The 22,135-nt window shown below is 45.3% G+C and overlaps 1 protein-coding gene across 3 annotated transcripts; it reads left to right on the top strand.

Annotated features, from left to right (window-relative positions):
- The first annotated feature begins 60 nt into the window (after positions 1-60).
- On the top strand, positions 61-22,049 carry LOC108152786 (galactosylgalactosylxylosylprotein 3-beta-glucuronosyltransferase P). Of its 3 annotated transcripts, XR_001774851.2 has the most exons (10): positions 61-180; positions 910-1,155; positions 14,486-14,517; positions 14,575-15,227; positions 16,385-16,840; positions 19,282-19,468; positions 19,554-19,711; positions 19,807-20,097; positions 20,169-20,938; positions 21,004-22,049. XR_001774851.2 is itself a non-coding variant. In XM_017282369.2 (9 exons), the coding sequence occupies exons 4-9, from the start codon at positions 15,018-15,020 to the stop codon at positions 20,280-20,282; spliced, it is 1,416 nt and encodes a 471-aa protein (XP_017137858.1). In that variant the 5' UTR covers positions 61-180; positions 910-1,155; positions 14,486-14,517; positions 14,575-15,017; the 3' UTR covers positions 20,283-22,049. The 3 variants fall into 3 exon arrangements, 2 of the variants coding, with proteins under 2 accessions (XP_017137858.1, XP_017137859.1); XM_017282369.2 differs by having other exon boundaries at positions 20,169-22,049; XM_017282370.2 differs by lacking the exon at positions 16,385-16,840 and having other exon boundaries at positions 74-180; positions 20,169-22,049.
- Positions 22,050-22,135: the final 86 nt, after the last annotated feature.

Below are 22,135 nucleotides of genomic sequence, written 5' to 3'. Positions count from 1 at the left end.
ATTCGCTGTGAGCTTTGTGGCGTCGCTGTCGCTGTCGCCGTCGCTAGCCGTCGCAGCAGCGGCTTCTTGTTTCCGTTCCGTTTCGTCTGGCCATTCGCGTTTTTCCTAGAGTCGGTGCGGGCTTCGTTGCGCGGTTGATTTACAGTTGGTCTCTGGCCTGCCTGCGGCTGGATAACGCAAGTGCGTGTTAAAAATAGCTAGAAAACGAAGAAAAAACCACCCACAAAGATAAAAACACAGTTTCGCTTATCGTGGCGATGGATATCAATGAAAAACAAAAAATTATCAAATAAATAAAATGCGGAAATGCAAATTTTTGAGGGATTTTAAAACGCCGCATCCTGGAAAAGTGTCTGTGACTCTAGGTTTTTTTTTGTGTGCGTGTGTGTGTGTGTGTGTGTGAAATAAACAAAAAGGCGAAAGTTTGTTGTTGGTTCTCCGCACAGGCTCTCTCTCGCACTCACTAACGAGTAACGCTCTTAGTTCCTGTTCCTCGTTCTCTTTTGCCTTCCTTCCTTTGGCCGCGTGCAAGGTGTTTTTCAAGCAAGGTATGCCACTGGCGCTGGCCCTGGCTGCTGTATGCAACTCGGCCCACCTTGTGCGAACACACCTTCCTTTTCCTGTTTCATTTCCCTACATTCTTTTTATTACTCTATTTACACTTTCCGACTCCTTGTGTGGGCGTACACACTTACATATGTGTGTTCGTGTGTGTGTGGCTTAGCGAGTGAGTGAGTGCGCGTTTGGGGGCGGCTGACATCTCACACCTGACGTTGCTGCTGTCCTTGTTGTTCCTGTTGGCCAAGTTTTTTGTTGCTTCCAGAAGTTGCGCTGGCAACCGTTATGGCAAAAGCAACAACATTAACGAGGGCGAGTTTCTCTCATGCTGTTCAATTTTCTCTTTAAAAGAAAACCCAACCAGACTGCCTGCTGCCTGCTGCCTGGCTGCCTGCCGGCAGAACAATCCAATTCATTGCCAACTCTGAATTTAGCCGGCAATAAAACCGAAAGTGTCTGGCAGCCAGCATTCGTCCTCCTCTTTGATGAGCCGCCGCCACCGCAGACGCCGCTCGGATGTGATTGGAGAGATCTTGGCGTTTCCGCCGTGCCGTGTCCTTCCGCGTCGCTAACAAGCTGAAGTGCCCGTGACTTGAGGTGAGTACAGTGTGCAGTGTGCCTTTTGCCCTACTCCTCGTATGCTTGGGTATTGGTGAGGGTAGTGGGTATGATAGCTTCGATCAGCGTTTGGCAACGTAGATTTAGCCCTCTAGCCCTTACTCAAATGCTCTGGAACAGATTCAAACAAGGAGTTGATCTGTTAATCTCTTTTGCCAAGGACTTCGCTAGGGCATCCGAGCGTCGGGTCGGAAAGTAAAGTTTACTTCCAGTTTGATTGCCGTTTTCTATTAGCGAACGGGCAAACGGGTAAACGGGCGGGCGCCTGGTGTTCCTTATCCGTCGCCACTCGCCCGGAGAGAGGAACACGGTCCCAAGCAGCTGCTAATGGCGCGCGTTGGCTTGTGAAAAAAAGCGAATGCGAAGAGAAGGGGGCGGAGGAAGGGCTGGAAGGCCATTTAGGGAATAGGGAGGTATAAGCAAGTGTGAAAGTTCCATATCCCTGCCCCATACCCCATGCCCCATGCCCCCTCCTACATATGGTGGTCCCCAACATATGGTGGAAGATAATTTTCTTTCGACTTCTCGAATCTGTGAGCATACCATATGTACATATGTACATATATAGTAGGTACGGCATAAACACAGAAGCCACTCGTAGGTTAATATTCTATTTAATATGTATTTGGAATATTTATTCAGTGGTTAAGTCAATTATGTGGGAATATACGAGTATTTAATGATCCTAAAAGTTGGAATTAGCCTACCATCCGATAATCCAGTATTTATTATTCAAATGAAATCAGTTTCCTGCCTTTCATCAATTTGATGTGGCCCCAAAGACAGACGGACAGACAGACACTCGGAATCTGTCGCTTAAAGTGACCCTAGGTCCTGGGACCTGGGACCTGGGACCTCGTTATGTGCACACACAGAGGGTCCTAAATCAAATTTACATTCCGGCAATCATCATAAAAGAAAGCAGCAGAGCTTGCCCCCGGGGCAGGTGCAGCCCCGTCCGAGCCACATAGGTACATATGTATATAGTATACATATGCAAATGATGGGGATGTGGCCCAGTGCCCGGGTCCCAAAGTCCCCCTGAAAGTCCCTCCTTTCACGCAGGACATGTGCGTGCGTGCGAAATCTGCGAAAAAAAGAGGAGAGAAAAAAAATGATTAACAAAGGCTCCCCGAGGTGCGGCTAAGGATTGGGGAGTGGGGAGTGGGGAGTGGGACGAACCGTACTCACATGGGGAATTACATCCATCGTCGCGTAGACCCAGACGGAGGCGGAGACGGAGACGGAGAAGGAGAAGGAGCCTAGCCCCCTAGGGACAGGCGCAGTGCGGCTGTCAAAACAAGGCCCGGCCCTCCCTTTGAGAGGGCCAGCTGCTGCTCTACTGGTTAATGGCATTTGAGGAGGGGCCGCCCCCCCAGCTCCTAGCCCCCAGGCCACAGCCTGAAACTCGAGCGAGTAATTTGTGTCACGTTTTAATTTTTGACGCCGCAAAGGACATTCGAGTGTCTCAGCGATGCGCTGCTCCGTGATTATGACAATTAGGATTGCGTTGCGTTCTCCTTGGTATTTAAAAGGGTTTATTTTGTAAGCCCCTTTTCCAAAGGCAGAGCACAGCGGTGGAGCAACGTGAGTACTCGTGTGCATAATTAAGGCGACACAGGAGCCGTGTACAGTCGCTTTACAACGGACCATATGGCATGGTATGCCGCTTTAAAAGGTTTCAATATTTAAGGGGCTCTCTGGGCCAACAGAGAGAGACAGAGGCAGGGTTTTTGGAGTTACTCGGCAAGCCACAGGTCGTAGGTTTGTTCAGCAGAATATTGATAGATCTATGAATATAGATCCCTAATGGGTTTTCCCGTCCCTTCCCTACCTTCTCCTTCTGTAAGCCATTTATCAAGCGTTATCTATTGGACATTTCCCGTTCGAAATTATTGAATTTTAATCCCAAATGCCTTGTGGGTATAACCTGAATGAGTCATGAATCACCTGAAACTAGATGGGTTTCACGAGCTAAGTCACATATCAATCAATTCCGTTGAGGTCGTTAGCAATGGCGAGGGGTGTTTGAGCAGTGTACATCATATTTAAATGTTTGTTTTTCTCAGTGTAATCAGCTATCATTCATCTTTTGAACCGTCGCTAATTGGATGCGCTTCCATATCAATCACTTGCGGCCATAATTGCAATTGGGAATATTATTTTTTAGCCTTGGAAGCGTCCACTTCTCCTGTGGCTGTCAGCCGCCGCGTCAAGTGGTTGGTTCAACATGCCACAAAGCGGCACAGAATCTGTCAGTGAAATGTCCAACGCCATTTGCAGTGATTTCTGCTCTGCCACTTTGATGCTGCCACGGGATCTGATTCTGAAACGCAACTCAAGCATCCCTGGGCTGCGTCAGCGCCTGTCAGACTGCGTAACTTTCAAATGGAAGACCGGAAGGCTGGAAGGAAAATGTTGAAAAGTTTGACAGTTTTTCTTGGGAAAAAGTGCAAGCTGGCCAAAACTAAAGACAGCTACGACAGACATTAGATAGTCCGGGCTCCAAAGATCGGAATGGAGTCCCAAAAGAGACATTATACAAATATCCCATAAGCAAACGGCTATGGGGACCATTCGCCTGGAATGCGAAAATGGGAAAGGTGGGATGGGAATGCTGCTAATGGAACTGTTTTGGATGATCCCCAAATAATGGGCTAGGCTCTAAGGACTCCATCCTTCATCCTGTATCGATAGCAAATGTCAATTGAATTCCGTTTTAGTTGCATTTCCTCTGAACAGTTACCGTCATCTTTATTGGGAAACCCTCGGAAATGAGATGGTCATGGACTCACTTCGTCTCCTCTGACTCCTCCGAGTCCTCCTTTTCAGAGAGATAGAGAGAGGGAGGGCATTCAGGCAGCGTCAGCGAGAGGTAACCAACAACTGCGTAAACAGACGGAGACAGGACCGCGGCAGGACATCAAGGAGGCCCGAGGAATGGCCGGGAATGAAGGAATGAAGGGGGGTCTTCAGTCAATTTGACAAATATGACACAGAAACGGAAACGAGAACGTCGCTACACAGCTCCTGACTTGCAACTTGGGGCAGCACTGGCAGTTGCCTTAATGGACACTCCTCAGAATAGCTGCCGCGGGGCATTCCTCCTTCAAGGAGCAGTGGGGCGGCGATGGGCAGAAGAGTGGAAAGCGAGGGCAGAGAGGGAAGCGAGGGCAGAGGGGGAGCCTGGCAATTAAATTTTTAAAATGCCATTTCAAAAGCAATTTCGAACGGCAGTGCAAATTAAAAATGCCAACTGTCTGCCAGTACGAGGCCGAGGACGAGGACGAGCACTAGAGTGTGTGTGTGGTGTGGTGTGGTGTGTGGATAGGCGAATGGGAAATAGAAAGCAGAGAGTATACGGAGAAGCACAGGGCCGTAGGACAGCAAACAATATTTTCAAAAATGAACGTAAATTGAATTTGTGGCCAAGGAATGGCAAGTTTTGTCTGCGGCTCTGCCCCAAAGAAAACTGTAAGGAATGCCAGCAGTCGAGGGCGGTATGCCGACCATTAGGATACCCCGCTACCAGGATTTATAGTCCTTATAGTCCACCAGACACGCAGTGGCCACAGAACTCCCAAAATGATGGAAAAAACTCTCCGATTTGGATGAATAAAGGACAATAGCCACTCACTTCTGCAATGGCCTATATACCCGTCTAGTCTACGATTAGAAGGTAATCTTCAAGCAAAAGAAAGTTTTGCCGAGTTTTCTATGTGCTTCTGGGCTCTTTTTTTTGTGGGTCGGGTCGTCATTGCAGTGTTGTGATCCCAGGCAAGCCGGCGCCAAGTGCCGGGCCGGCGCCTGGCTGGCTACTTTTTCTTTCGGCGAAAACCCATGTGCCTCGCCCCGCTCCGCCCCGCTCCGCAGAGCCCCGGCCAGTGCCAAAAGAGAATGCGTTTTTTGGGGGTTCTGTTTTGCTTGGAACATTCGCAGGACGGAGTGCCGATTCCCCATCAGCTGTTGGCATTCCATACCCCCCTCTCGGAAGGGAATTCCCCGAGGAAATGCAATTTCAACTGTTACCCGCCCTGCACCCCAACACTTGAACTCCCTTCGCTTCGTTTCGTTTCATCTCATTTCGTTCCTTCAGGTGTACAGGCTGTACCGTTTTTCCGACTGTTCCCCCAATATTCTGCAATCTTCACAGACTGTACCTTTTTGTTATCCGTTAGGTTCATTCAATCTTAAGGCCCTCGACTGCTCAGACTGTACTTTTAGTTTTCTTTGCCATTTTCCTGCCTTGCCTTTTGTCGTACTTCGTTTTACTGTTTTCCTTGGAGTCTGTTTCGGTTTAAGGGATTTTTCTTGCAATTAAATTGGCAATTTTTCGAGCATTTTTTCACTTTCCCGCTCCCTTTGGCCACCAGCCAGCCATGAACTTTGTCCTGCTGGTCGTCCGGTCCAATCTCAATCTCAATTTGATCAAAAATGAAATGAAAACAATGTTTTTGTGCATTCTCCTTTGGGCCATTTGAATGCGGAATGGAATCTTTTGCAGAACTCAATTTGATAATGCTTAAGACAAGCACTTTCCCCATTCGAATCCATATTTTCTTTTGACATTCTTCTTTTTGAGAGCAGAAATGGGCAGAAAGAAAAGTTAAGGGTTCTCAATTTAATTTGCGATGGGTAGGGAAAATCTTTAATTTGTTTCCAAGAAAAAGGACAGAATCCAGGAAAGATATATGTAAATACATATCCGAGTAGATAGAGAAGTTTTACTATTAGAGTGGACATCAGATGAGGCTTACTGAAATGAAATAAGAAAATGAATAGAGCAAAGTCCTTTTTCCAAAGGTTTGTCATAAGATGAGCCTTGGGATTGTCAGATATTGAATATAATGAAGTCAAAAGAGGGGCTTAGTTTAGGAGGTTACTTATGTATAAGAAGATTTTTGGCAATGAATAATTTTGTTAGAATAAATATATGATCCCATATCGATCAGTGAGAGTTTTCGAATAACTAAGTTAAGGAAGTAATCCAGCAGAACATCGAGAAATTCGCCCTCCATCTCTTTCTCTTCCCCAGTGTGGCTTTGCAGCTTTCTTACTGGTTAGTCCTTGCTTTTCTTTTTAGAAACAGGTGGTACTAAAGTACTTCCCTACCCCGATTTCATAATTTTCGAGGTACAAGCAGTTACATAAGTGGAATGACTGATTGGATGAATGAAACCGGATCTCTAGCATTTCCCCCCCATCCCCACATTCCGAAGTGATAATCGTAAATGTTGGAGCATGGCTTTTAGTGGGTTCGGATACCGTTTCCGTTTCTTCGGGAGGGGCCCCCCCAGTGACTAAACGAAGAATTTCCTAGGCAGAGCCAAAGCGGAATATCAAAAGAGCAAAGCGGAACGAAACGAAACGAAATGAAATGAAACGAAACGGAGACGCACAATGAAATCACTTCGCGTACGAGTATCTACTATATGGTATGTGGGAGAAGTGTAGTCGTAAAACCATGATAAATACATATGTATTTGGTTATCACACGCCCAAAGCCAAAGCCATAATCCCAGTCGTACAGGCGATAGGCCACAGGCCACAGGCTACAGAAAAACATGCATATAAAATATATACAAAAATAGTACAAATGTATTCCATCAGCATGTACATATATGGTGTCGTGCAGATGTATATATGTATCTTTATTTATGTTTTATCTGCATACCAGTGGGCTGTTTTTTCGGTTTTTTTTTTTTGCTTTTATCAGCAAAAGAAATTGTAGGTTAAGTACTCGGCGACATTTACCATCAATTTTGGGTGACAGCGCACCCCGGATAGAACTGGCGGTAGGTTGGAGAGGCCAATTACTGAAATGGAAATAAATACTTGGTTCACTTTTCAACATAATCTGCTTTAAGAGAAATTAATTATATCGAGTGGTCCCCCAAATGGTAGCCAAGGTCCCCCCTCTCCTTCTGCTGAACTATTTTTTTTTAAATACAAAATAGAAGACAATATTCTGTGGAGAGAGTAATGGGGAGTAGAGGTTGTTGCGGAAGTAATTTGTAGCCCAGTGTCCAGGGGAATTTTTCGAGATAAGGATAGATCAGCCGGCCCTTCAGTGAGCATTTGACCTTAAGGAACATACATAGAAAGAAGAATACTAGGAATGGAACATCGTTGAGCAAAGCAGTATTACTCACAGTCCCAATGGCAGTCGCTTATGGGAAACTTGTCCACAGAATCAACGTCATTCGCATCAATGTGAAACAGTCATTACTTTTGAAATGTTAGAGAAGAAGCTTCACTCCGATGGAAGTCTATTTTGATTCGATAGAGATAATATCCCTACAGTCAATAGCTGAATACAAATGAAACCAAAGCAATCTCTTTGTACGTACACACTAGATGACATAATAGCTAGAGTGAATATAATATCATAAATAATGGTGCAATATCATATGGGCACAGGGTGTGGCATCTTTTATGGCGTTTGTGAACCGATTGACGTGAATTCAATTCAATTTGAGCCATGGATCGCTTCACATCGAAACAACCCGCTGAAGTAGTCCTTCATATCGTGTGCATATCGTCGAATCGCGTGAAAAAGGTCTAAACGCAGATTTCCCCAGATTTGAGGCCTCCGGGGGTGTTATTTGTGGGGCAGCAAGCCTCAATGTCATTGAATAGCTCAAGGCCGAAATCATCGCTATACCTCCCGAGATGATCGATTGTTTTCCCTTACAGTTATTCGATGTTTACATGGCGCACCCTGTACACGTGTCCGATGATCCAACAACACGTTCAGAAGTTACAGTAAACTCGATCGTTTTGAGGCGTTTACCTGCCACGAGTTTCCCATTTCCTCACGACTGGTGCTGTATTCCCCAAGAAATGTGAAATATGACATGTGACATGTATGACACATGACATGGCCCGCCATTTGAGGCCTGGTTTCAATAAATTTGAAACATATCCCACGGCAATTATCAAAAATCAGAACTTCCTCACGTGCCGAAACCCCATAAAGTGGAGAAGTTGACGGAACTGCTTATTAATTGATATTGGAAAATAAATTAGTGACGGGGCGAAAAAGAAGGAACAAAGCGCGAGAGTGATTCAGTCGAAATGTTGCGATAACGGCTCCCCCTTCCCCTCGCCCAGGCGAAGGAATATTCGGGTCAGAACTTTAACTTTTAATCTCTCAACTGTTGCGCTGCCAAAAACGAACGGAGGGAGTGCCACGCAACAGTTGCCCCGCCCCCGCAAAGTCCCCGAAGGGGGATTGGGGCGTCCTGCTGGTTGCGTGAGTTCGATTGATGACGCTAACGATTGATAGTTCCCGCTGGGGCCGAGAGCTCGGAAATTCCATGCCATTCATCAGCTCTCCGTTCCCTCTAATGTTGTGCACAGTGGAATGGAACAGCCGGAACGGCCCACTCGTATCTGAAGGTTAATCCGAACTTTACAGACAATTTGCTTCTGGTTATGGATGCATTTGAACAGCTGTCGTCGCACTGTCATCAAGTTTTATTGGCAAATATTACAGAGAGGCAAACACCTTGTGTCGATGTTTGCCCAGAGCTCTACCAGTTCTGGTTGGCAGCAAAGTAACGACGGGAATACAGAAATGAAGCTGAATCTTCTTCTGGGAATATCCTACTTCAAAAACTTCATGCACAAAAGTGCTAGAGCCTACCCACTGTTCCAGTCGTTGGCATTAGCCTAATAGCCTTGACCAATTCCATTCCGAAAGCCCATTCCCATTTCCATTCCCGTACAATCCCATCCCATAGGCAGACCATTAGTCAAAGCACACTAATTTGTTGTCATAAATTTTATGGATTTGCTGTAAAGTTGCTTTTTATACGGCCTTTTGTTAGGACATATCACAGTGGATTCGTCGGATATAGACATATGTAGATACGAATACGAATTGATAAATGTAATCTTCTTTGACTTTGTTTATGGGTGCAATAGGTAGCTACGTTTTTTCCTTATGTATGTAATGGGCTATAAGGTAATACCCCATACGTCATTGGCTCCATCGTTCAGTTGTTCGAAATTACAGCAGGAGCTAACATGCAGAGTGCTTTTCCCCTGAGAATTGTGTTCAAATCTGAGTCGGAACATAGACAGATGATACGTCCCATATCTCAAGAACTATTCTCTAAAAATGCCTTTATAACAGTGCAATAGATTAGACTTTTGTTCAGTGCAAAAAACCATCGAGTGGTTATCTAAAGCCACACAAGAAGTATACGATATTTGTTAAAAAGTCAGACGTACATACATATGTATTTATTTATTTATCTTTGAGGTCTAACAATCGACCGTAACATTGGCTTGTTAATTAGACCAAAAGCGCTTCGAATCGATTGAGTGGAACCACTTGTCGGGGATGTTGTCTGAACGTCGGGCCGACATGTAGCAGTGAAGTGCGACTCTCGGGAAGTGTGAGGTTTTCCATTCACTTCATTAATGGACCAAACCCCTGGATTGAGTGGCTTTTATCGAAATGAATCGAACGCCAAGAAGCCATTTATCGATTAAGGAAGAACGTTTATTCACTGTATAAATGGACTTAGGCTATGGATTGTGTTGGATCGATTAACAATAGAAATAGATAATTGCCCCAACGGTTTTATTCGCAATCTCGGAATATGCATTCTTAAACTTTAAATCTCGAATCAAATATGCTGCCTCGGGCTCGAGTGGCCTCAGTGCAGTGCCATCGCAGGGACATTAATATAGTGCATACTCGTAGATGCACTTACTTTGCCACTTCATCAGGCACGAGGAGCTCCGCCGAAGAACTCCACTCTGAATATAAAAAGAACCATTGGCCATGCTCTCTCAAGTATTGCCAGCACGTACCCATTGATGGCGTTTGAGAGGTGCCTCCACCAAGTCGGGCATATCGCACGAGTCGTATGTGGCGCTATGCACGATAATTCACATGACCATAAAGGCATTTCAGGCAACGCTTCTGCCGCCCCGCTGCCCCCGCTGAAAAGGTTCGTTAATCCATTAAATTTGATATATGCTCGTGTGGGTGGCCCTGGGCTCCCCGGGATCCCCTGGAAGTCCTGCTTGCATTTAGACAAATGCCATTCGGTGGGGCAATGCCTCGATGCCGATGTGTCAAGTTCCTAGAGAGATGCTGCTGCCAACACAAATCAAAATGGAAAGAACTCGGTTTCACTTTTGCCATTTCTCTGCACTCTGGCCACCCCAGCCACACTCTGCCACACACTGCCACAGTGCACGTGCCCCCACAACATTATGCAATTGTTTTTGCCCCACACACACACGCACACATAGCCACAGCCACAGCCCCTGCCACACGCTGAAAGGAGCACATTTTGATGGCTCTCACAGTGGGACGCCTTCATTTGGATGCCGTCGGGATTATGGCCGAAATAAACTGAAACTGAAATTGAAATGCAATAAAATACAACTAGATATTGCAAAAGCGACTCTTGAATGCCCCTGGTCTTGCCACAAAACGAGTCATCCGGCACCCCAGCCGCAGCTGTAGTTTATAGCGTGTTTCGACTGTTAATATCGAATGGGCACAGTGGTCCAAAGCGGTTCTAAGCCAAAGAAAACCCACAAAGAGAAAGCAGAAAGTGGTAGTAGGGATTTCTATATGGGAATATCGTTTCAGATCCATCGTTTTTCCATTCTAAGCCCAACTCCTGTGTCTCTATCTGTCTCTCTCTCTCTTTCGTTTCTCTGGTGATCGGCGCCTCTCTCGTCGCACTCTCAGCAGGAAAAGAGATAGCAGTAAGAGCACACATAGCAGACATGCACTACGTGCATTAAATAATATATTTTCTTTAATGTTTAATGCTTAATCTTCAAGTGGCTTGTACTATGGCTGTGCATAAGAAAGGCTGCTGTTGAAATGTTAATCGGAATATTTTAGAAGAGAGCAGAGCAGAGGAGAGGAGAGGAGCCATGCCATACAGCGATACGTGACAAATGCGAGTGTCTCTGGATCGGATCTGTCATTACGTAATGCTCACATATCTGTGTGTCCCACAGTGCCTGCCCCACAGCCCACAGCCCACAGCCCACTGTGCGTGGGTGGGTGGGTGGGGGGACACGTCCGTTCAAGGACGCATTGCTATGGCACCGCTTGAAAATGGCATCCGGGTGGGTGCTCGAGTGCAGCTCCATGGCGCCGGGCACTGGGCGCCGCCGCCGCTGCTCCCTTGTGGCCCTGGCCATGGCCAGAATGTACCATTTCCACTCTATGGCACACTCTCATCCGCTATCCGCTATTCGCTATTCGCTAGCCGCCAGCCGCCATCCCCATCCGTGGTGGGATTCGTTTCTGTCAGCACTTGGCACCCACTTGTGTGGTATTTTGCTTTACACTTACACTCTCCCGCTCTCTCTCTCTCTCTCTCTCTCTCTCTGCATCCTGACCCCCCATTCCGCCCCCTATTTCCCCTCTTCCTCTTCCTGTCTATTTGTCTCTCTTCCTCTCCCTCTCTCCCTCCCTCCCCTCTTTGCCTGTCTGTCTGGGATGCCTTTTGTTTCCTTTTCTGTTTTCGGTTTATTTGTGGGGAAGGAGTCGGCTACAGGGCGACAGGACGACAGGGCGACAGGACGACAGGAATTGTCATGTAAATGGGTTAAATTCTGACATTAAATTGTTCGTCCCAGAGATTTTTCACTTGTAAACTCTGCCATGCCGCTTTGATGCTCGGAAAACATGATTTCCCATTTTCAGCCGACTGGCCACAACACCCCACAGCCCCGCAGCCCCCCATTCGCTCTTTCATTAAAACTGAAACCCAAACCAAAACCAAGAACAGCCCTGGCTGTGAATCGGTGCCTGGGGGCATAAAGGGATTTGCAGCATTTTGTTGATAATTGCATTTCGAGATTTGCGAGAGAGAGAGAGAGCGAGAGAGAGAGAGAGGGAGAGAGACGTCCTGCCAAATCACTGACGGACCACAGAAATGGTATTCAAATAAAATGGATTATAGCATTTTAGAGAATCTTCTGCTCGGTTGATAATCTTAAATAAATTAAAACACAAGAGAGAGCCCTCTCTGGTGGGTGGAGAGACGTAATATTGCTAATCAATGCATTGAAACTATTTTACTGCTACTGGACTTTTACATAAAAACGATAAGGGAGTATCTAATCAACAAATGATAATTGAAACTGATAAAATTCTGTTCGCTAGAAAGTGCAACATCGACCCTACAGACAGCTGCAGTGCTTCCAAGAATGGCATTTGTTTGTTCATGGGAAAAGCAGAGCCTCAAAGAGCTTCTGTGGTAGTACAAGTGGATTAGTAGGTGGGCACGTCCTTGCTCCCGATTGCCAGCCAGCCAGCCACTCTGCAGCCTACTGAAAAGTTAATTGAAAGATCTGTATGCACATTTATGTACTACCCTTCAAATCAATAACTATTACTTAAACAAAGGGGAAAACAGGGGAGGGAGAGGAGGGCGAGGAGTGACTGTGGGTGCAAGTTTAATTGCATGCAGATTGGGGGGGCAGATTGAGGGACGAAAACAAGGTGAAACAAAACGGCGCCCAACTTTTGTGCGGGGGGAATCATGCAGAGCGCAGCACATTTCAAATTGGCCATTGAACTTTCATATCAAAACACACAAAAAAAAAAAAAAAACAGGCAGCAACAGCGAATGGCCAACAGAACCGGGGCGAAAATGGCTTTTAAAATGCTAAAAACACGCGAGAACCGCGCCCCATCATAATTGGAAATGTCTGTAAGAATCGTAAGAACCCTCTCCCCGAACCCGCCCCAACCCCCGCCCCCGCCACATAATGGCTCGTACGAGTACATCTGCTGCGCCCCAGCTCCAGCTCCAGTCCCACCTGCGGCGCACCTGCCCCCGGGCGGTTGTTAACAACTTTGTGGAAATTACAATGGGGAAAGGAAAGTGGAAAGTGTAATCAAAGTGGTTAGGAGGTCGTTGCTTTAAGGGCGAGCGATTAGCGTGCAGCCGGGGCCCGGGGCCTACATGCAATCCCATGAGAAATTCAATTTCCCGAATCGATTTACATATTATTTGCGTGGGTCCAGCACTGGATTGATCTTTTTTCATCTTTATTTGATGATCAGTATGAGATCTAGCACCTGTTGGGATCACAAAGAGCTTATCCAAATGGTGGATATATTGCTTGGGCCTATAAATAGATCGAAATTGGAAAAAGTTTTCGAATTTTTGTTGCACCTTGCACTCGTTATCCAACCATTTTATGGCTCGAATGGGAAACGGTTTATCGTGTGTGCAGAATTGGCTTATAAGACATCAATAATTGTCTGATAAAAGACATCCATACATATATATGTACATAGATAATAGATAACCGAGCTATTAACAGTTGATTGCTGAGCTAAAGAGAGTCATATAAATGTACGTGTCTCGATGGCATTCAAGTGGAAAGAATACCGAGCTATCTTCTCTGCCAGTCCTTCAATACATAACTTAAAGAACTAAATATTACTCATTTGAAAACATATTTAAAGTAAGGGCAAGCACTCAGTGAAATAAATGGCACCTCTCGTTAATCCAACTATCAGGCGATGGCAATCCAAAATAGACTTCACAGACTTTAGTGTTCACATCGTTTTCGGAATATTAGATTAGGTTAGGTTAGTTTAACCCGGACGGTCCCCAACGGGGCCACGCATAGGCCAGTATGGCCCTTAGCTAAGGGAATATTAGAACCGTTTTATTTAAAAAATTATGGATACCACAACAGCCACAGCAGAGCTCAAAGATCCCATCAATGTAGGAAATAGTATACCATACTACTCTCTCCCTCCCTCTCTCTCTCTCCCTCTCTTTTGTGCAGGTTTGTTCTTATCAAGGTCTCTTTCTGTAATGGCCTTCGAAGGCATAATTAATTGCAGTTCCCAAAAAGAACAAATTACTGCAAAGAAAAGCTGGTTTATATATGTACATATGTATGTCGTTGAGTGCTGTACATTTCGCTTTCGCAGAATGGATTTTAAATATTTAAATATTTAATTTAATTAATGGTAAATATGAATTCCCTCTCAAGAGCGAAAGAAAAATGAAATATTGACCACACATTCGCACATAATTTCGTTTGCTTTTTGTCTTATGTTTTATCTGAAGAACGGCCATGGAAACACTATCATCTGTTTGTAGAGATATACATACCATTATAGCATCCCAAAAACAGTATATAAAGATGGTATAGATATATGAAATCCATATAGAAATATTGTTTGGGCGTAGAGTAAAATAGAAGTGAAGTTAATCGAGTGAAATCTGTTAATAAATCGAATACCATCGGCGTCTAAAATGGAATAATCTTTTTTTCTTGGTTTTAATTGCAGTTTCCCAATGCCACTAATCGCACCCGTGAAATGTAAGTACAAGGCTTTAAAAAGTAAATAAAATACCATTTGGCATTAAAAACTTTCAGACTTCGTTGCGTAGACGTCGGGGCCCTATCGACGTCCGTCCCGTCCCGTCCCGTCCACGCCCCCCGCTTCGCCTTCACTGCGTAAAACAATCAGAAATCGAGTGAAATAAAAAACCCGAAAAAGAAAAACCGCACACAAAGCAAATAAAGAGGAGAGAGAGCCAGAAACAGAGCCAGAGCCAGAGCACACAGTAGAATATACAGAGAAATCAGCGGAAAATAACATTCGAAAGCAACGGCAAAAACGAAACGAATGAAATCAAAACACCAAAGAAGAGTAAAGCGACGACCCACACGGAAGAAAGCAGCAGAACGACAACAACAACCACAGCAGCAGAAGCAGAAGCAGCAGCAGCAACCAGAGAGAACCCCATAGAAGGGAGCAGGGTCCACCCACTATATGCCCTAGTATTGTCCGTACACGACGAGTACTTTATTGTGGAATGAAGGGCGGCGGTGCCTACATCAGCATTGGCTCAAGCACCAGCAGCATCAACAGCATGGGGAGCGGCAGCGGCAGCGGCAGCAAGATGACGCTGGGCAAATCTGTTAAAATGTACCTGACCATATTCATAGCCACGACCTGCATCTACATGGTGCTGTATCAGTATCACATGTCCCGGGAACCCTTCGCGCCCAGCGAAGTCGGAAAGGTAAGCCAAACCACAAAATAGAGCCTTTAGTCAAGGCCCAGATTGAAGGGCTCTCTGGGAGGACATTTACTGGGAGTTTCCAAAGCGATCCATCCATAAAATTCATTGATTTTATCCATCTGAAGCTCTTAGAAGTGAGTATTCGCCTTACAAGGCAGCTCCAAGCAGTGGATGGATCTGTAAAGCAGTTGTTTTTTTGCCGAGAGAGGAGTTTCACTCTGATATCTCTCTCTCCCACTGCCGTTTCCATAAGAAAACTGTAGAAATTTCCAGTAAGTGTCATACGGGCTCAAGGAACCGTTGATTGCAGTTGTCGCCGCCGGCCCTCGCTCGTTCTTCGTTTTGTTTTGTTTCCATTTCGTTATCTGTTATACATTGTTATTCTGCATATGTATGTCTGTTTGTGTCTGTCCATATGTATGTATGTGTGTAATTAGATACCGTTTGTTAATTAGCTAGAGCGAGTTCTAAGCACACTTCTCTCCCACTCGCACACTGTGTTGTACAACAGTCGTCACCAGCCATCGCCCACCGTCCACCGCCCACTGCTACGAGATGTGGGACATCATTAATATAACAGTTATTAGATAAACCAACGTATCGGACAGGCAGGAGGAGGCAAGATTGATAGCCAATGCCAGGAGCTGGTCGAAGATAAACATGTTATCTTTGATGAATGGATGTTTGAAAGGGCTCCAAAGGGATTACACAAATCGTTTACGCCAGCGATAGGGAGCGCAGCGCAGCCCAGGGGCGTGGTAATAGAAGGGGGCCCTAGATGATAGTGTGACAGGTGTGCCCATCAAAGCCGTACAATAATAGATCTACTACGTGCCTTTACTGTTGTTCCGTCTATCTCCATTTTAATGGGTGAAAGTTTGAGAACTTGGATTTTCAAACACATATGTTAGTGTTTGTAGTTATATCTTGTGATTGTTGTTACCGATTGGGGGTTTCTGTTCAGTTGGGCTAGGTTAGTTTCCGTCTCTTGTGATTAGCTAGTTGCTATCAATCCTATGTATGTGCTCGTATGTGTGTTTGTTCTCTAATCAACTATCTATATCTGTCTGTAATTGTTTCCTTTATGTTCTATTTCTTGTTCTATTTCCACTTGATCTCCCATCCGTAATCTAATCGCAAACAAAACGTAACTTTAGCATCAAGAGAAATCATCATCATCGTCATATATCGCCTCATATTTGTGGTCACCCATGTCCCTGCTAATGGCCAATGCAACAACAACAACAACAACAACCACAACAACAACGACAGTGTCTTCAACAACAACAACAACAGCAACAGTAAGCAATGCAGGACAGGTGGGACAGGGATCATCCTCTGGGTCCATCCGAACGGTTTCATTAGCTGCCACCCGACCCACACAAGCATCGTCATTGGCATCGGCATCAGCGGGTGGCGCCGCCGCCCATAAGACTGCAGCAACAACAACAACAACCACATCAACCACTCCCCCAGCAACAGTTACAACAACAACCACAACAACAAGAGCCAATCCGATCGCCAAAAAAGGTCCAGCATCCACATCCATGTCCCAGTCCCAGCTGGACGCTGCCCATAAAATTCGACCAACATTCGTTGCCGCTTCAGAGCCCGTAAATATATTGACGTAATCGTAATCGTAGCCGTAGCCGTAGCCGTACTCGTACCCGTATCCGTAGCTTTAGTTTTTCTGTTTGTACCCCCCGTAGCACTGCACGGAATGTGGATGTCACAACCAAAGCACGAAGTCTTCCTTTTTCCTTCCACTTTTAATGCTTTTCCGTTGAGCGAAAGATCGAAATCCTAGCCATAACTGATTGATGCTTTGGTGTGGCATACCTTCCATATAGAATAAGTATTTTAACGATCTATCCACAGTGTTTTTGCCCCCCAACAGCATCCGCTTTGTATATTTTTTGTTCGTTTTTCTTTAATTTGGAGAAGTGCATCCACTCTGTGTACATACTCGAATAACTTTCGCTTCTCTCCGTGCAAACACGAGTACTCGTATGTTTGATTGCTAATTATGATAGAACTGGTGGCTTGTGTTGTGGCTTTTTTTGTTTTTATGTTCTTTTCGTAATCTGAACTAACTTTAACAATTTCCTTGATTGGTTTTTGTGGCTTGCATCGCTGGTCGTCACAAGTGCGTAGCACGAGGATGTCATTACACTGTATACATATGCACCTAAATTGAACAACAAATTAGAGCGGGCTGTTGACTTGGCCATAAACCAAAGCTGAATGGCAAACAAGCTTAAATTTTGGTTCGAATGGAAATGCCTTACGGGAAATAATTAAAGCCTCAATCGGAAACAAGGCGTTTGCGGCACTTGAAAGTCGGTTAAGCAAGCCGACAGTATAATTTGCACAAACACAAATTAGTTGACAAATGCATTCCATATTTGCCAGACACCAAGCGGAGCCACTCGTTGCATGTTAATTATAGTGCCATTAGGACCATAAATAGGCATAGATATAGATTGCCTTCAGTGCAATTGCTGTATTGCTGTATTGCTGTATTGCTGTATCGCTGCTGATGTTTGTCTAACCAACTTTTGTTGGCCACACGATGTGCAAATTGGTTGGCAGCTATCAGTATCACGATTTCTGGGTTAATCACATGCATTATACTGGAATTAACCAGCCACCGCGAACCAACCATTCCCCGCTCCCTTTTCTGTTCCACATCCTTTTCAAAACGATGTGCAAACAAAAAGACTTCCGTTCAGCATTTTGCATGAGTCTAATTTGAAAATTGCTCAAAATGCAGATACAAATACAGATAGAGATAGTGATAGAGGGGGAGAGGGAGAGAAACCGAAACCGCCGACAGTAACAGCAACAGCAACAAATGGTATATATATATATATATATGTGTATATATTATGTTTATAGAACATTTGACTAGCATTGAAAGGCTCTGGTGGGTGGGTGGCTGCTGATCTAGTTTCTAGATTCATGCAAAATGCAAGCCAATTGAAAAGATTCACGCGCATTTGTTGGTTTCTGTCATTTAGTAGTAGTTGGATCCACTAACAGCAATGCAGCTGCCACTGCCCCTGCGTGTGCCCTACACTCAATGTCAGAGGTTGGGCCCATCGGCTGGGAAGGAAAGTTGGGGTCACCCTTTCACTGCTAAGCCACTCTGCGAGAGAGGGCTGGGGAAGTTGTGGTCTTCATTCAGTAGCTTTATAGTTTGCAGTCCAGTATAGTGCTAATCAATGCAGTGCAGTGTTGCGCAACGCAGCTCAGTGTTGAGCAGCGGGTGGCATCTTATCTACCTCGTGCAAACGGAGGAGATCTTGCTGTTCAGCTCAGCCCATAATCCATCCAACTTAGTGGCTTTTTTTTGCATGCTGCCATGGACACATGATCCCTCCAGCTCCGGCTCCACCTCCACCTCCCATCCCAACCCGTTCCAATCTATCTCTTTTCTTTATTTAAATATCTGGGTTTATTTTGCAAAGTAAATTTAAATTTGAATGCTGCTTCCACCCGCATTTTCCTCTGCGACCGCCACTGCGACTGCCATTGCGAGTGCGCGTATGAGTGTCAGGGAATGGACAATTTGCAAAGTAGTGCGGCGGTTTATTTATTTTCAACGTCAGTCGTTCAATGGGCCATTCGGTTACATGCATACAATACAGTACAATACCATCTGGAAATGGAAATGAAAATTGAAATGGAAGTAGAAATAGAAATGGAAATGAAAATGAAAATGGGTGTACTATTATGCCAGTATGTCGGTTACTGGTGCTGTGGGGCTTGAGAATGCGGTCTAGACACGCAGCCCCCCCCTCTGCGAATGGGGGCGGATGTGGTCCAAGCCGATCCGTTCGCCTGTAAATTAATTTGCATAATTGCTCATAAAAAGAAACTCACGCCGCGTTACGCATTACCACACCCCACTCCACTTCACCCCACCTAACGAACCACTTTGCCACCCACCAACCAGAACAAGTGCAATGCACACACACACACACTGCCACCACCACTACCACTTGAGAGTACGGCCGTAGATAATCCTATCCTTAAACACTTGACCCCGCAGCCGCCCCTGTACATAATCACGCCCACCTACCGGAGGCCCGAGCAGCTGGCGGAACTGACGCGCCTCGGATACACGCTGAAGCACGTGGCCAATCTGCTGTGGCTGGTCATCGAGGATGCGAACAAGACGAACCCGCTGGTGGCGCACACCCTGGACCGCATCGGGGTGCCGTACGAGTACATGGTGGGTGAGTATTGTCGTCCGGTGTCATGTCCACACCCCATTCGAGTGATATTTACGAGTTCCCGATGCCCATCCCATTCCACTCGCAGCACCCATGCCCGAGAAGTACAAGCAGACGAAAAAGGCCAAGCCGCGCGGCGTCTCCAACAGGAATCGGGGCCTCGAGTATCTGCGACAACATGCCACCGAGGGCGTGCTCTACTTTGCTGACGATGATAATACCTATGACATTAGCATATTCGAGCAGGTATGCCATCGACATTAAGGGGCCGTACTCCATTAAGTACTGACGACTGGGCTTGTCCTCCTTCTCCTTCTCCTCCTCTTCCGCCTCCTCCACAGATGCGGTACATCAGCAAGGTGGGCATGTGGCCCGTGGGGCTCGTGACCAAGACGGGCGTCAGCAGCCCCATTATACGGAACGGGAAGCTAGACGGCTACTACGATGGCTGGATAGGGGGACGGAAGTACCCCGTGGACATGGCCGGATTCGCGGTGAACATCAAGTTCCTGAGGCAGCGACCCCACGCGCAGATGCCCTTCAAGCCGGGCTATGAAGAGGATGGCTTCCTGCGGAGTCTCGCGCCGTTGGATAACGACGAAATAGATCTGCTGGCCGACGAGTGCCGAGATGTGAGTGTCTCCTGCCTGCCTGCATTCTGAATTAATGATCGAACTAATCATGCTTCCTATGTGCTCTACAGATCCTCACCTGGCACACGCAGACCAAGAAGAATCCCCCCGCACAGGCGTTGAACAAGACGCGCTACAGCAACACCAATCTGGTGCACATAGACAAGCTGCTGGTGCGTCCGTAAGGACGTCAGACTGTAGTTAGATATAGATAGATATAGATAAACCCGCGCAGGGGGTCCGTTTAGGAAAGCGAGTGAGCTCACAAAGTGTCCATGGACTTGACCAGTTGTACAGGTACAACCTTGTGTTAAAGTCCCGATTCCACGCTTTTATGTGGACTGTGAACCAATCAGAATTGATCAGATCAGTAGATCCAGTAGGTGTACATTATTACCATAATCATACGATACGATAGCTAGCTCTAAGCGCGCACTCTCCTACGATACAGCCAGGCTTTGTTTGACCCCAGACTCCAGACACCAGACACTAGACACTAGACACGGCTCCTACTACATGCATACGAGTACACGTATATTTGTAATCACACCTTAAGTACTCTACTCTACTCTAAATCATATCGTATCGTCCTCGACTACTACTACTAATACTTTTTGTAAATATTCGCCAATCTTGATTTATGTTTAAGCAATACTTTTGTTTTGGTTTAAGTGGAAATTTATCAGATTTCTCGGCCACAACGAATTGGATCGGATGTTCCTAAAGCTACAAGAAGATACCCCACAAATTGTGCATTCAATTCCATCAACCTTTTCACTCATACCCAAGAGACAACCAATGCGCGAGGTCAAGGCCTCCTCCCCAACCACAACAACTATTGGTAAATAGTAAATGGTAAATGTTAAATGGGGACAAGGTGTCAACTAGAAACTTATTTCCCGGTAGCTCCTAAGGAACACTACCCAAAAAGCAGCTCAAATGTGGGCCGCAGCCATTTCAATAATTCATGTTGACACAGTATGTTCTGCAGGGAGACACGAGCCGGGCGGCACAGATACTACCACTGCGACTATCCTACCCGTAACTCAAGGCACGGACTGGCCCCAAAGCATACCGAGCTCTGGGTGAACCTCCGAATCGCGTGCAGAGCTGCATGCCAGTCGATGCGGCGGCGGGAAGTACAGCAAACAGTTTACTATATGCTAATGGGATTCAATGACTCAAAAGTTTTGGCAAAGCAAAGCAAAGCAAAGCAAAAGCAATTCCAATTCCTGTAGAAATTATGCACACTTTGTTTGTTGAATTTTGTCCTTTCAACACACAAACACTCTATCTCTCTACCTATCTCTCTCTCTGTAGGCCTAAGGATCTGTTGTACGAGTAGTTTCGAATTCTAGGTTTCCAAATGCAACACTTTCGCACTATCCCTAAGCATCTAAGTATTTGATAGTGATAAGTTAAGTTTACAAAGATAAAGATAAATACATTTGTATTGTACTATATTCAAGTTATGAACTGCACTGAAATACGCCTACGTGTAAATAATATATTCACCAAAAAGTTGTAACCAAATTTTTACAAGTCCCGATATTGTACGGGAGCTATGGAGCTAAGGAAACTATGACAAATGGTATTATAAAATTTATACAATTTATACAACGGAATACGGAATACGATAAGCAGCAAAGCAATTAGTTAGGTACTTACAAAAAATCTTACAACAAAATACTAATATACTATTTAAACTACGAGTACGACTACGAGTACGAGTACGAGTATATATTGATTGATATATAATGTAAAACCAAACCTCTTCAAGATATCTCAGAATCTTCCCCAGAATACTAAACGATACAGAAATAGTACACGAGTACGTCTAAAGCTATTCTCTTATTCAAGTAAATTACAACATAAAATGTTTAAACCTGACAGAACTTCAATCATTTTTTAAGCAAAATAACTTTCAATAAATTTATCAATTTTCTAAACCATTTTCAAAGTACATACATGATTCCCCCATCTCTTGTTTTTATTTATACAATACATATTTCTACACACAATGAGAACAAACTGATGG

Source organism: Drosophila miranda, chromosome XR (assembly GCF_003369915.1).
Source record: "Drosophila miranda strain MSH22 chromosome XR, D.miranda_PacBio2.1, whole genome shotgun sequence".
In the NCBI taxonomy this organism is placed as follows: domain Eukaryota; kingdom Metazoa; phylum Arthropoda; class Insecta; order Diptera; family Drosophilidae; genus Drosophila; species Drosophila miranda.
Note: the sequence above shows the minus strand (reverse complement) of the source record. Positions and strands in the feature narration are given on the sequence as shown.